General features: G+C 31.8%; 2 protein-coding genes across 2 annotated transcripts; both read left to right on the top strand.

Moving 5' to 3' along the window:
- Positions 1-4,223, top strand: LOC114414296 (auxin response factor 17-like). The gene is made up of 3 exons (XM_028378582.1): positions 1-6; positions 2,081-3,154; positions 4,048-4,223. Exons 1-2 carry the CDS (start codon positions 1-3, stop codon positions 3,092-3,094), a joined length of 1,020 nt encoding a protein of 339 aa, XP_028234383.1. The 3' UTR covers positions 3,095-3,154; positions 4,048-4,223.
- Positions 4,224-5,511: 1,288 nt separating this feature from the next.
- On the top strand, positions 5,512-9,110 carry LOC114415363 (protein GrpE). The gene is made up of 3 exons (XM_028380005.1): positions 5,512-5,787; positions 6,231-6,743; positions 8,398-9,110. Exons 1-3 carry the CDS (start codon positions 5,599-5,601, stop codon positions 8,605-8,607), a joined length of 912 nt encoding a protein of 303 aa, XP_028235806.1. The 5' UTR covers positions 5,512-5,598; the 3' UTR covers positions 8,608-9,110.
- Positions 9,111-14,686: the final 5,576 nt, after the last annotated feature.

Here is a 14,686-nt window from a genome sequence, read left to right as displayed (position 1 = left end):
ATGGAGGTGAGGTGAGTGTAATTTGCTAATTCAATATTACTAAATGTTGTAAATATTGTCCATTTTAAGATTGAGTTAAATTACAAAATTGGTCCCCTTATAATTTTAAATTCGTGATTTTTGTTCTCCTATTTTTAAATCAATACAATTTATTTATATATTTTTTAAAATAAGTAATTTTTGTCTAAAACTTATGTAGACTGTTGATATGATGTTTATGTGAAAAAAAATTAAAATAAGTGAAAAATTAAAGATGTCTTAGTAGAAATTAAATACATGAACCTTTATTCATAGAAAAAATAATAAGCTACAAAGATATTTATTTTATTTAATTAATTTCATTGATATTTATTTTGTGTGTATTATTAGTCAAGAGTTATTAATATTTTTTAAAAATGATCAAAATTTATAAATTAAAAATATTTAATATATAAATTTTTTAATTTTATTTTATATGTTTTTATCTGGAACAGTTTATATATTTTTATTTTATCATTTTATAATTAAATTTTATACATTAATATGTAACTATTTACATTTTCTGTAAATATATACCGATTATTTTAATATACCGAGGGAGGGAGGACTCACGTGAGAAAGAACAGTGAGGGTGAAAAAAAAAAAAAAGTAGGAAAGACAGAAAAAAGGGAAGGTGAGACTTAAGGAAGAAAATGAAAGGATGTGACATGGTGATAAATAGTAAAATTTGTCACTAAAATATAAATTTATTTTTAAAATGGGTAGAAAATATGATAAATTATTTATATTATTTAATTTGTGAAATTATTTTATTATTAAATTATAATTTTTAAGAATAATTTAATAATAATTTATATTAATGAAGATAAGTTCAATATTAAGTTAAAAAATTTATTGATTAAATTGTTTGCATGATTAATTTATTATTGTTTTACATTTTTTAAGAGGAATTTAAGTATTTATTTATAAAAAATAAAAAATAACAAAAAATCTAAAGTTTGAACATGTGTCACAAAATTAAGATAGAATATATATGTAATTTTCCTATAGAGTTTGTATTCTTATATAGAACATAGATTAACAAATACCAGCAATACACTCGTTGTCAAATTTCAAGGCAAGTGTGCTTGCCCCGGCAGTGCAACTATTGCCTGATAGTGATTCAGAATAGAACATATCCTTTAACCGAAAATGTACGTTCCTCTTTGGAGATTGTTGTTTTTCTTTTAATATCCACTTTACATAAAAATCTACCTTCTCACTTACTTTTATAGAATTTATTATAAGTTCAAAGTAAAGAGTTAGTAAATTTCAAAACCCATTTCACCTTCCAGTAGGAACCAACATCTTTTTTATTGGGACTTTAGTTGTCATTGGTTAGGTATTGGAACAACATTACTTATTAAGAAATCTTTAACTTTAGGTATTTTTTAAACTTATACAATTAATTTAATTTTAAAATAAAATAGAATGACTGGTGTATTTAGGAAGAATTTGTTTTGAAATGACTTATTTCTAAATACATCTATTTCATTTAGGTTTATTATGAACATATAATTTATTCTAAAGATTTAAATAATATATTTTCATCCTTACCGTAAGTTTAGAAAAAAAAAGAAATTTTTAAAAAAAATCCACCAATGCATTTCAAATTTATGCAAAATGCAAGAGAATTTGGGGGCCTTTTCCCCTAGTTAAAATGTTAAAAGAAAAGTATCTATTACTCTTTTATACACACGTTATTAAAATCCTAACACAATCAAATTAGAAATATGTCTACATTAATCACCAATTTCATGACACATTTTGTTTTTCTTAAACCGTACTAGTACCATTTAAATGAAGTAGTAATTAATTCAGGGAGAGCAACAAATTTAAACGTAGACAACAAACAACAGTAACATTACATTTCTTTAATTCTTTTAGCAGATAAAGCAGCAGAGTTAGTTAAACTTCCCACATTTTACAGATAAAATGATAATATATTTTTTTAATTACATTATCTTTTTGACGAAAGAAATTATCCTCATCAACAGTTTCAGAACAGGAATCATTCAGTTTATTATGAAATAAATTCCGAGGGCAAAAAAATAATTGAAAGGTAGTTAATTGTTTGCATTCACCCACGTCTGTGCCTGTTTGTTATTCTCTCTCTCTCTCAGATCACCACTTTCACACACAACACAATAATAAAAACACCACACTCATTCGATTCTGTTGCTGCTATCATGTATGTTTGAAAACCCTAACCAAATCTCTATTGTGTAGCGAATTCTATTTCCGTGTGAGTGAACAATGCCTCGCCAACCGCCGCCGTCACCGCCGTCGCAGCCGGGCGTTCTGGACCCCGAAATCTGGCGAGTCTGCTCTGGAACCACTGTGGAGATCCCCACGCTGCATTCTAGGGTTTACTACTTCCCGCAGGGACACTTCGACGTGTATCTTTCCGCCGCTGAACTTCCCGGCGGACCCGCCGGTGCAGAACCTCCTCGTCACCGACGTGCACGGCTTCGTCTGGGAGTTCCGCCACATCTACCGCGGGACGCCGCGGCGGCACCTGCTGACCACCGGCTGGAGCACGTTCGTGAACAACAAGAAGCTCGTCGCCGGCGACGCCGTGGTTTTCATGAAGAACTCCAGGGGAGGGTTGCTCGTCGGAATTCGCCGCACCACGCGCTTCTCTCCTGGGAAGGGTGGCGATGTCGGAACGAGGATCAAGGTGGATGAGGAGGAGGAAGAGGAAGAGGAGGTGAGAGAGGTTTTCTCGAGGGACGGGAGGGGGAAGCTGTCGGCGAAGGTGGTTGCGGAGGCGGCGGAACTGGCGGCGAGGAGCATGCCGTTCGAGGTTGTTTATTATCCGAAAGGTGGGTGGTCGGAGTTTGTGGTGAAGACTGAGGCTGTGAATGAAGCAATGAGTGTTGAGTGGAGCCCCGGAATGAAAGTGAAGATCGCTACGGAGACAGATGATTCGTCCAGGGTGTCGTGGTGTCAGGGTACGGTTGGCAACTCAGGAAAATGTGTGTCTATTTCATTTCAACTGTTTGGTGCAGTCATTCACACAGAACGGCCTGTTGAAAATGGTTTGCAATACTGGTTGCACTTGCGCAGGAGATGAATGCCAATGTCAAAGAGGCTCCACAGATGAGGATTCTTACTTGTGAAAGTAGCTGTACAGGTATGCTTATATCTGAGTAAATTGAATTTCTTACTAGAAACAAATCAATTATAAAATCAGCTACTGTTGCTTTATTGACCAATTTTATACGGAAAAGATTGATTATGTTAGCTCAATTACATTTATTGCTCTGTTTATTATGTTGTTTGAATGTACGAGTTGTATCTTTTGAGGGATTGTTCTGACCAAGTTCCACATAGATTTACTCCCCCCCAAATGATAATCAGCAATAATTTATGGTTTTGCTATTTCTAGTGTATTTTGATTGAACATGGACAGAGCCAAAATCATAATTATTGCTTTATGTGTAATACAGTAAAGTGGAAAACCATAATGTGAATTTCGTCTTCCTTATTTAGATTATGGCATTACGTCATATTTAATTTAGATGATCAGATGTTATTGCATCATGGGCATGGCAGGCCGGTGACTGGTCTAACTTCCCAAACATATGTTCATTGTTGACCTGTTTGCTGATTGTTGAAAAGAAACTTTTAATCCATGTTCTAAATCATTTATGACAACAATGCATCTCACAGCCAAAATTAGTATACCATAAATTGATGACGAACTGACTAGGTGGACACTGAAAAGTTATGGTTGTGTGAGTAGGATGGATTATCTTTTCGAAACTAGCATAAATACAAAATAATAGATGAATGTTTGTTTTGATTATCCAGAACTTTGTTGGGGAGGATAAAAGGTGCTCCTTATAGCATGAAAATTCAATGGCTAAAAAGGGGAATTTGTAACTCTTGCTCCTCAAGGGAGTGTCTTTATATAATTTGAACAGCTTACACGGGTTAGCTTGATTTGCTGTTTGATTTAAAGGCATTTCATGATTATGTGACTAAATTTCATGTTTTGATTAACTTTGGTTGCTTTTCATGCAGGTAGGTACTTCAAACAGGCTGGAGGCTGACCACCCTTTTGACCCACTAGTGTGCCGTTTTCTTTTTTTGTTTCATGAAACTTGGATCTAAACCAACTCCGTAATATTTGGGCCAAACAAATTATGCTAATATCTTACAATTTATGATATTTCTAAATGCAGCTTCTTTTATTTGGTTAAGTGTATGACGGTGCCATTGTATGTTTAAGGCATATTTTGTGGTCTTAACTTTTACTAAGGTATGCTTGGATACATGTGAGAAGTGCATTTGAGTTTCTCTAATGCAAATATAGAGTTTTTTCCGGAAAACTCTCAAGAGCACTTCAAAACTTGTATCCAAACAAACTCTAGTATCTTATTTCCCACATCATTTCTGCGGTGTCATTGCCTTATTGGTTAAGAGGGAGGGTGTTGCAAAGGTTTTTTTTTTTTTTTGGTGTCATACAAACTAAAAAATGAAGTGTTGCGTCAAAAATAAAAGCATTTTCTAGACAATGCGTCACCTAGTTGCTATACTGGGTTATGCATTATTGCATTTAATGCCACCTTACTAAGGAACTACTCCTTATTGTTTTTCTCAAATATAAATAAAATCTAAATTATCTGTATTTTATTTAATGACACTATCTTTAAAATACCTTTCATTTAATAAAGTCAATGATTTTTTTTTTACTTTATATCAAATTCTAGTAAAAGATAATTTAGGAAAAATGTTTATTTTTGAATTGGAAATGACAATTTAATGAAATTAATTAATTTTCTTAATAAACATGAAGTATTTATATTTTTCTTATAACAGAGACCAAAGGGAATAATATTGTAAGCGATGAAGGTTTTAACTACATGGAGTTCAAGAAAGTTTGTCAATGTCATTTAATTTTGACATTTAAAAAATAATTTTTTTTAAGTGTCCTTCATTCAACTTCATATTAAGAATAAAAATGAGCTATTAAAATTATAATTAATTGAAAAATATTTTAAAAATAATATCAGGTCAAAATAATTAAAAATTTAACTTTACTTATTTTTAGTCAATTTTTTCTTCTTCATATACTTAAGTTCAAAGGGGCACTATTGAGGAATATTTTTTCATCCAATGACATTTACTTAGGAAATGAGTAATATTTCATAAATAGAGTTTACAATAAAATAAATTAAGAATATAAAATGAAACCAGTGAAAAAGCTATTTATTTCTAAGAATAATATATTGTGAAAAAGAAAAAAAAAACATTTCACCTCAAAGTAGTTATAATTAACATTTAATGATTCCCTTACCAAAAAAATTAACCTTTGATAAATTGCATTTTGAAGTTAAGAAGGGAGTATTTTCAAATTATAAGGAGGAAAGTAAGACAATTTTTTTTATTATAGAGAATTAAAATAAAAATGGAAAATTTTGTAGAAAAAAAATACTTTACCTTTTTTTCTTCTTCACACCAATCAAAACCGGAAAGATGGACAAACTCACAAACCAAACCACACAAATAAACGACCAACACACATTATATCTCTTTGTTACCTTCGCACGAACGAGAGAAGAGAAGCAAACGATGGCTACTTTTCTTTCCAACCAATCTCTGTTGGGTTCTTGTCCTTGTTCTACTCCCTTCTCTTCAAAGCCCTTTCAAACCCTAAAACCCCAAATCTTATCTTTTCCATCTCGCGGGTTTCCGCGCCCCCTAATTTCCTCAGTCAATCGAAGAACCCAATTAAAGTCTTCCCAAGATTTCCCTCCAACTGTACGCTCTCACTATTTTTTTATTTGTCATTCAAATCTTATAATTTTTTTCATTCTTGATAACTAATTGTTCTAATTTCCCTAAACAATATATTTACTGCATCTTGGATTTGTTTCAAGTTTATAACTATGGCTAGTACTATTTTCCTTTGCTACCTTGTGATAATAGATATATTGAATCCTCAATATTTCATTTTTGCCTTCTTATACTGACAAGTGATATCATAATTTCATTACTTAAATAAATTTGAAGCCTTTAGATTCGTTTTTTATTTATTTATTTGTTACACATTTTATTCTTCCGTATCAACACTGCCTGTAGTCGAATTACTAGTTCTCATGATGTTTGTTGTTTTAAGGTGCACTAGGTTATTTTTGTTTCACTAGATGTTCCTGCATTATGTATTTATATGCCTAGATTAATCTTCTCCCTCTCTTCCATAGACAAATGATGAAACAGAGGAGACCCAGAATGATGTAAGAGGGACAAATGATGATGAAGATAAAAAACAAGTACCTAGTTTAATGATCCTCCTTGAAGCATACAAGGAAGCCTTTTTTAATGGCGACCAAAATACCGTAGCTCAGATTGAAGAGGGGATATATTCAATAGCAAATAGGAAAAATAAATTGATTCAGAAATTATCAAGTTTATCGGCAGACAAAGCTGCTTCCAAGAAGAGTTATCTTCGTTTACAAGCTGATTTTGATAATTTTAGGAAAAGGACTGACAAAGAGAGACTTAACATCCAATCCGATGCCCAGCAACAAGTCATTGAAAAGCTTTTGTTGATGGTCGACAATTTTGAGAGAACCCAACAGCAAATTAAAGCAGCAACAGAGAAAGAGAAGAAAATTGGTGTTAGCTATCAAGGTATTTACAAACAATTTGTAGAGGTTCTGAGGAATCATAATGTTTCAGTGGTAGCAACAGTGGGCAAGCCGTTTAATCCCTTGGTAAGTTAAATTTACAAATACCTTTAGATCTTATATGTGGAATATCTTCCCTTTTGTTTTGAATTGGTACTTGATGGGTGTCAAATCCAACAAATTTTATTCTGACTCTTTATAGAAAATAATTTGAGTACAATGGTGATCCATGGTGGATGGCTGAAGGCCAAAATTTCGCCATATAAACGTGCCACTGTGTCTTATGGCTCCGTCACAACAGGCCTCCCTTCACAACACAAATTGCCTATGGGGGAGGGCTAAAAGGTTAATGTGTCATGGCGGTGCTATAACAGTTATTTAACTACATTATTTAGTGCAAATAATAAAGAAAAAGCAGTTTTGAGTAGGAATTGAAATTAGATAAAATAATCATTAAAACAATGAGCAGAATAATGAAATTGACGAAGGCTCAGTTTATTTATACTAGATTATATATCCACACCATATAGGTGAAACACTACATTACATTAAGTCTTGTTACTTTACCACTAACTATTAAAACAAATTGACAATTACAAATTTACTGTCTTAATTGGCTTTATACTATCCTATTAATTGGACAAAAGAGTCTGTCTTGCACACCTAACAAGATAAGAATTGATAATAAGCATAGGATATATAAATAGTGGGGCTATAAGTTTTGTTAGTGAAAATCATTGTTGAGTAACAGGACTTCTATAAATTTGTTCTAATGCCTTGAGGTCAGGCCGAAACCAAATTTACAAATTAGAGTTTTAGGCCTTGTTTGTTTACTGTTTTCAAAAACAGTTTTCTGTTTTCTAAAATTTGTTTGTTCCTTGAGCACATTTCTGTTTTTCAAAAGTGTCTCAACTCCTGAACAATTGAACAAATAGAAAAAAAGGATGTGATAACATCTATTTATTTCTGTTTTTTGTTTTTGTTTTTAAAACACTAGTTTTGGAAACAATTTTAAAACTGTGTAGATTTTGAATAGGAAATTAATTGCTGAGTAGTGTGAAATTGTTTTAGAAAAAACAGTTTTAAAACACAAAAATAGCTGAGAAGGGAATTAAACAGGCCCTTAGTTTTTTCTATTAATTTTTTTATGGCTAGTGTGATTCTTGTCTTGATTGTCCTATTACATTCCTAAAGACTACAATAGCTCCTTATTACTCTTGTGGTAAAGGAACACAGGTTGAACTTTAAACATATTATTTACTGCTGGTAACTACACTGACCTCCCTTGAGGTTAGTGTTTATTACACTTGGACTCCTTGATTATCTCAATTACACTTACCTTCCTTTACATGTCTTTTGCTTTGTTATTTTTTATTTTAAGGATATTATGGGTATGATTCATACAAGAAAACATGGGAGATATGTGTAATATTTTAAAAATAATAGGTGTTGACGTGTAAAAATAATGTATAAAGTAGGCAGGAAAGGTGTAAGTGCTCTACAAAGTGAAAATATTATCCCTATTATTTATTGCTCTACAAGTGAAATATTATTTTATTGATAGGTTTCCCTTGTCTGATTGTCAGGATGCCCGCTTATTTTACCCATCTTAAAGAATTTTCATTGCAAGATATGCTTGAAACTAAAATGTGGACATTGTTTCTGCTTGTTGAAGGCACATTTGATGATACCTTAGAAAAAGTTATACACTTGGCTAATGTTTAATCTGCTTTTGTTGTAGCAACATGAAGCCGTTGCACGTGAGGAGTCCACAGAGTTCAAAAAAGGGATTATAATTAAAGAATCCCGACGTGGTTTCTTGCTCAGAGATCGAGTTCTAAGGCCAGCCCTTGTCAAGGTTTCCTTAGGTCCTGGAAATAAGAAATCTCCCGTGTCTCCTGACAAGTCTGTGGAGCAACCTTCAACAGCTGCTGGAATAGATGAAAGATAGTCTCTTGAACTTGTTCATTAAAAATCCAGTTCCACCTGCATACCTGATATCTTGTCATTGGTCAACTTGAAATTCTTCTAGTTTGGTATTTTGGCCTGAGGTGAGTATAGTCTCTTGTAGTATGGACCTCACCAATTTTAACTTGTGTCCCGCCGCACTACAATTTTTTGCTTCATCATGACAAAGGGAATTACTTTTGTTCATGAGAGAATGGTGATTTCTTTTGCAATCCATTTTTTTTTTACCAAAGCTTAGAATGTTCATTCTCGGACTTTGTTGGCATTATTGTTCCTTGTCTCAATGCTTAACAAAGGGAAATACTAGAGAAAGCTCGACTGCAGAAATGCCTAGTAGCCAATAAAAAATTAACTGCAGTTTGAATTCTATTAGTGAAGCTCACATGGAGCCTGATAACTGTTATATGCATTGCGTTGGAACGCTCTACTGTTCTCTAGCAAAATCTTATCATTAAACGGCAAATTTCCCACTTTAGGGTGCTTTTAGAAAGTATTTCCCAGAATAGGGCTGTTCCTAAATAATTTCTCCAGGGGTGCAGTTTTTCTACGTAGCAGCCATGCATGGCGCCATTGGTGATGGCGCCTTCGACAGGGACGAGCCACGTGGCTGTGTCGCCACTGCGACTGGCGACAGCAACGATGTCGCCACCTGCAATGGCGCTTTGGCCATGCAGGGTGGAGTCGCTGGTCAAACCAGCGCTTCCCTACGCGTTTGCTTTTTGCAGGTGCAGCTTTGCAGCTTTGCTTTTTGCAGGTGCAGCTTTTGCTGAAAACGCCAGCTCCTTTGGCGATTTAGGGTGAAAACGCCAGCTCCCTTGGCGATTTAGGGTCTTCATATACCTATGCTTTTGTTCTTGCAACTGCTTCATTTCGTTTTTGTTGCAACTGCTTCATTTTCCTTTTCTTGCAAGTGCTTCAGAGGTTTCATTTTAAAGCTATTGTCCGTGCCTTTGAGCTTGTTTCTGTTTTGTTTTGGTGGACTTAGCTGTGAAAAAAACTGTGGTATGAAATTATTTTTAAGTTATTTTTCGTATATAGTATTTATTTATTTTAAAATTAAATTAACTTTTATATTTGATAGGCTTGTTTAAATGTGTGTTTAAATGTCAAAAATAAAAGAAAAATTGTGTAACAATATTAATTTGAAGATAATATTTTGAGTGAAAATAAAAATATTTTGAATATGAAATTTGTAATAATTTTTTAATTAGATTAGGTTGGTGTTGATAATTTGTACAGAACTCGCGTTTAATTGCTTCTATCTTTTCCTTCCGTGAACAATTTTCGTGAAATAAATTTATTTACATCTTTGTCAATAAATTTATTTGGTTATAACTTTTTTTTCCAAAATAATCATAGATGCTGATTAAATGTGTACATGAATTATTTGACACATTGACACAAAATAAAGTTTATATTGTGTATAAAATAAAGTTATTGGTGGGTAGGATTGGATTCTATAGCGTATCTTGGAGAGAAGAACTTGACATATTGACACAATTTAATCTTTTGGTTCAATGTTCATTCTTGCATCGTCCCATCGGATATGTCATATAAATGTGTTCTAGATTCAAAATTTGTTAGTGTGTTAAAAATTGATGAATGTTTGAACTTTGAATGAAAAAAATTTGAATGTTCGACTAAAAATTAAAATAATATATATACAAAATTAATAATTAAATTTTCGACTATAAACTAACGTAATATAAAAAACTAAAAAATAAAAACTAAAACAAAAGTAATACAAAAAATTAAATTCTAACCTAAAATTAATAATTTACACTACATAAAATTATTCTTAATCTATGAATAATTTACCATATACAAAATTAATGACTTTAAATAATTACGAGTAATATAATTTTATATACAAAATCAATAATTTTAAATACGAAAAACTATTATACTTTAAACATAACATTTTTTGTCTAATAATTACTAAAACTAAGGTAATATAAAATATTTCATTCTAACCTAATTTAAAATTAATAATTTTCAGTACATACAATTTTTCTTAATCTATGATATTAAATATTTAAATTAAATGTAATCTACCATATACAACATTTAAAGTAAAGCTAATCTAAAATTAATAAGTTATGCTACTTCAAACTATTTCTAATCTATTTTACAAAAAAATTCAACTAAACTTAATCTATCATATCAAAATTTAAACTATTCCTAATCTACCATATAAAATTAATAACTTAGAGTATGTAAAACTATTCCTAATTTGTCATATAAACCTAAATCTAATCTACCATATAACATTAACAATTAAAACTAAATTATACAAAATTATTCTCTTATCTTATACTACCTAAAACTATTTATTTATCAAAATATAATCTGGCATATAAACATCTACCTAAATAAAACATATAAAATATATTGAATATATAACTTACAAGCTTTTGGAAAATGGAAGAACACAAACTAAACAGCACCACCAGCTACCTTTCTCAACACAAGCAACCACCTTCAACACACAAATACACAAATTTTACAAGATGCGTGAGCTCCCTCTGCAGTTGGGTTTTTAAACCACTGAAGCTGAAAACGCAAGCCTCACTGGCGCCTCCCTCTCACTCAAATCGCTACCTCCAGTGGCGCCTTCCAGCTACGATCTGAGTAGCTGCAGGTGCTGTTGCAGACTATGCCTGCAGCTTGCAGGTGCTGAAGTCGCTGGTCAAACCAGCGCTTCCATGCACCCTTGGACGCGCCAATAGGAGCTGCGATATGCAGTCCTTTGTCGCCAGTCGCAGTGGCGACACAGCCACGTGGCTCGTCCCTGTCGAAGGCGCCATCACCAATGGCGCCATGCATGGCTGCTACGTAGAAAAACTGCACCCCTGGAGAAATTATTTAGGAACAGCCCTATTCTGGGAAATACTTTCTAAAAGCACCCTAAAGTGGGAAATTTGCCTCATGAAACCATGAGGCAATACTGAATAAAATTACAGAGTAGAACTTGTTAATGACAACTATTGATTTTATTTATAGTCAAGCAAACCAATCTATAACTCAGTATTGGTATTAGATTCATTTTATCATTGGCGTGTGAAGATGATATGGGGAATCATATTTTCACTGGATCATATTATTGTTCCTGGTTTTTTGGTATTATGTGTGATATTTTCACAAGACAATTTTGATTTGGTTCTTACCGTCCCTACTTTGATGTTTGCATCTCTGATATGTGTGTATATTATCATAGATAAAATATTGATTAAATTCTTATATAGTTGCCATTAAGTTGTACGGTATAATCAAGCGATGACATTTTTTAATAGAAAATTACATGGACCTCTTTAGGTTTTCACTTATTATAGCCAATAGTTAATTCTAAAAAAAAATTCTTAATTTATTGCGACACCCTCTCTTCTCCATTTGCACCTCCTGTATTTTTTTGCGGATTGCGTTTGATGTCTTTTTTTTCCTCTTGTATTAGTTCTTATTTTTAAATAACAGTGTTAACAACGAGATTGACAGTCTAACGGATAGTTTTGTATTATTTTTTTTGTTGGATAAATTATGTTTTAATTTCTCATATGTGGAGAGAGTAGTTGATGATGTCAGTCAACTTGACAAGCAATTAAAAACAAAGTTAACCGAAAAAATTATGCGTGATTTCATACTTCTTGATGAAGTGTCAAGTCATTAGGTTATTAATTTCGTTGTTATATCACCAGTTAACGTTGTTATTTGATAGCACAAATTAAAACAAAAACAAAAAAAATAAAATTAACAAAGGAGAAACAAGGGCAATTTGCATAAAATACAAGGATGTGAGTGGAGGGAAGGGGTGTCTCCATTGTATGAGGCAATCAAAGGTTTTTTTTTGTAGGGTCATAAAATGAAGGGATGTTAAATGTAATAAGTGAAATTTTTTCTAATTTACTCATTTTTTAATAACAAATAATCTTCACGTTGTAGAATCTTAAATAAATATTGACATATCAATTTTGAGGGGAGAGCTTCATACCAAGCATATAAGCAACTTACTCTAATTAAGTGATTGAGCATAAATGATTAATGTATTAAAATTAAGGTTAAATAGTTTGAATATTACTTGAGTTCGATTTTTGGTTGAAATAATTATTTGTTAGACTTTACTTATCTTCCGACGACTGAATTTTAAATTAATGAAAACTTCTTTCAGTTGATGAACCGAATGATTAAAACAAAATAAAATAAGCAACTTACTCTTAGTTGTGTCTTTTGTGGTATTGTAATTGACTATAACTGAAATATTGTGAAACTATAGTTTTCTCTCCTCAGTTACCTCAATGATGTTTTATGTAATATAGATAGGACATTTGTTTGGGAGCACTGCCTTTTCATATAGATTTTCTCAAACAACTTGGGGAAAATGACGAGCAATCATCGTGTTGGTCTGTTGGAGTTGGAAAATATTTTAAACTAACAAAAATATTAAGGAATTTTATAGGAGCATACAGCTGGCAGCATGAATTGAATTGGAGAGGTTACTTCCCAACTTCCAAGTTCCAAGTGTCTGTTTGGTTCTGCATTCCACTTTCCACATGCAAAATTGCTCATACGAAACGTAGAAATCAGAAGCTACTTCATTTTGACGCACTAAGACAGAAAATCTCTTGCACTGAAAAAAGCACGTGAAGTAGGGACAGGCTTGCATGCCAATAAGTAATAACGAACCACACACAAATCGAATGCCGCGATTCGTATTATCACATGACAAATCTATGGATGCTGACGCAGTGATGGAAATCGGATGAATTAAAAAATGTGATCCATGATGGCGAGAATCAGAGAAAGATATTAACAATTAACGCACAAATGGAGAACAAACAAATTAAGAGAGGACAACAATGAAACCACGAAAAGAAAGAGAAGGCGAAAATGACAAGGACGTCTTCACAACGATTCATTGTCGATTTCATATATATATACCTAATTTCATCTACTTTTGGACAATGTCTGGATAATTTCATCTATGGCCCAACTAACATAACGATTTTCATTTTGACAATTTCGTAAATGAATGAATAAATGGGGTTAGAAAATAACTTCTCAAGTTTTCATGGGAATATAACTTTTTCACCTCTTAGTACGTATGAAAATAAAAGCTGTATAAACATGAGAATATATATATATATATATATATATATTGAAAAAAACATCTAAAAATATTTTTTAATAATCTTCTAACAAAAATGAGAATAAATATTCTCAACTTCATATTTTAAAAAACATAAGAAAATATTGTGAAACAAACATTTTCCTAGAGTCAACTATAGAGCATGCTAATCAATTGACGTGATTTTAAAGTTTAATAAAGTAATTTTGAGTTAAATAATCAAAAAGAGAGTTTTATGCCTATAATAATCTTACACAGATTAATTCATATTGTCGTTCGTGGAGGATGATAAAAAAAAGACAGTGAGAGATAAAAAAAAATATAAATCATGAAAAAAGGAAATTGAATTATGTTTTTAATTAAAACAATCCAACACATAAAAACGATTGATAAAAAACCTTTAAGAGTTTTTTTAAGGATTTAAGAATCTTTTATACAAAAGAAAAACTTCACAATCAATCTATCCTTGTTTGTTGATTAAACAAATAAAGATAGAGAAATGATAAAGAGAGCACCAAAGTTTACACACCACAAGACTTATCAAACTTATTTAAAAAAATGGCTAATGTAGGTTGAAAATTTTAGTTTGTTCCGTTTTTATGGAAGGATAGACAAATTGACTTGCCTAAAAAAAAACTATAAATATTATCAAAAAGTAGTTTTAGATTCTTGTTAGCTAGTATTCTTTTCTCTCTTTTTTTGGTTTACCTAATAGTTTTAATTGCATTATTTCATCTAACTACTTTTATTTTGGTACAAAAAAAAGACTAATTAGATGAATTAATTTAACTAATCTAACTGCTTTGTTTTCAATATTAGCAGCAACAATAGAAAATATAAGAGAAGCACATTTATCTTCATTAATAATCTCCTAACCTAAAAGCTTTGAGTTCTAAGCTCGATACCACTTTTATTCTAAAATGAAATGAAAATCCGCAACCTT

The sequence above is a fragment of the Glycine soja genome, chromosome 6, assembly GCF_004193775.1.
Source record: "Glycine soja cultivar W05 chromosome 6, ASM419377v2, whole genome shotgun sequence".
Taxonomy (NCBI): domain Eukaryota; kingdom Viridiplantae; phylum Streptophyta; class Magnoliopsida; order Fabales; family Fabaceae; genus Glycine; species Glycine soja.
Note: the sequence above shows the minus strand (reverse complement) of the source record. Positions and strands in the feature narration are given on the sequence as shown.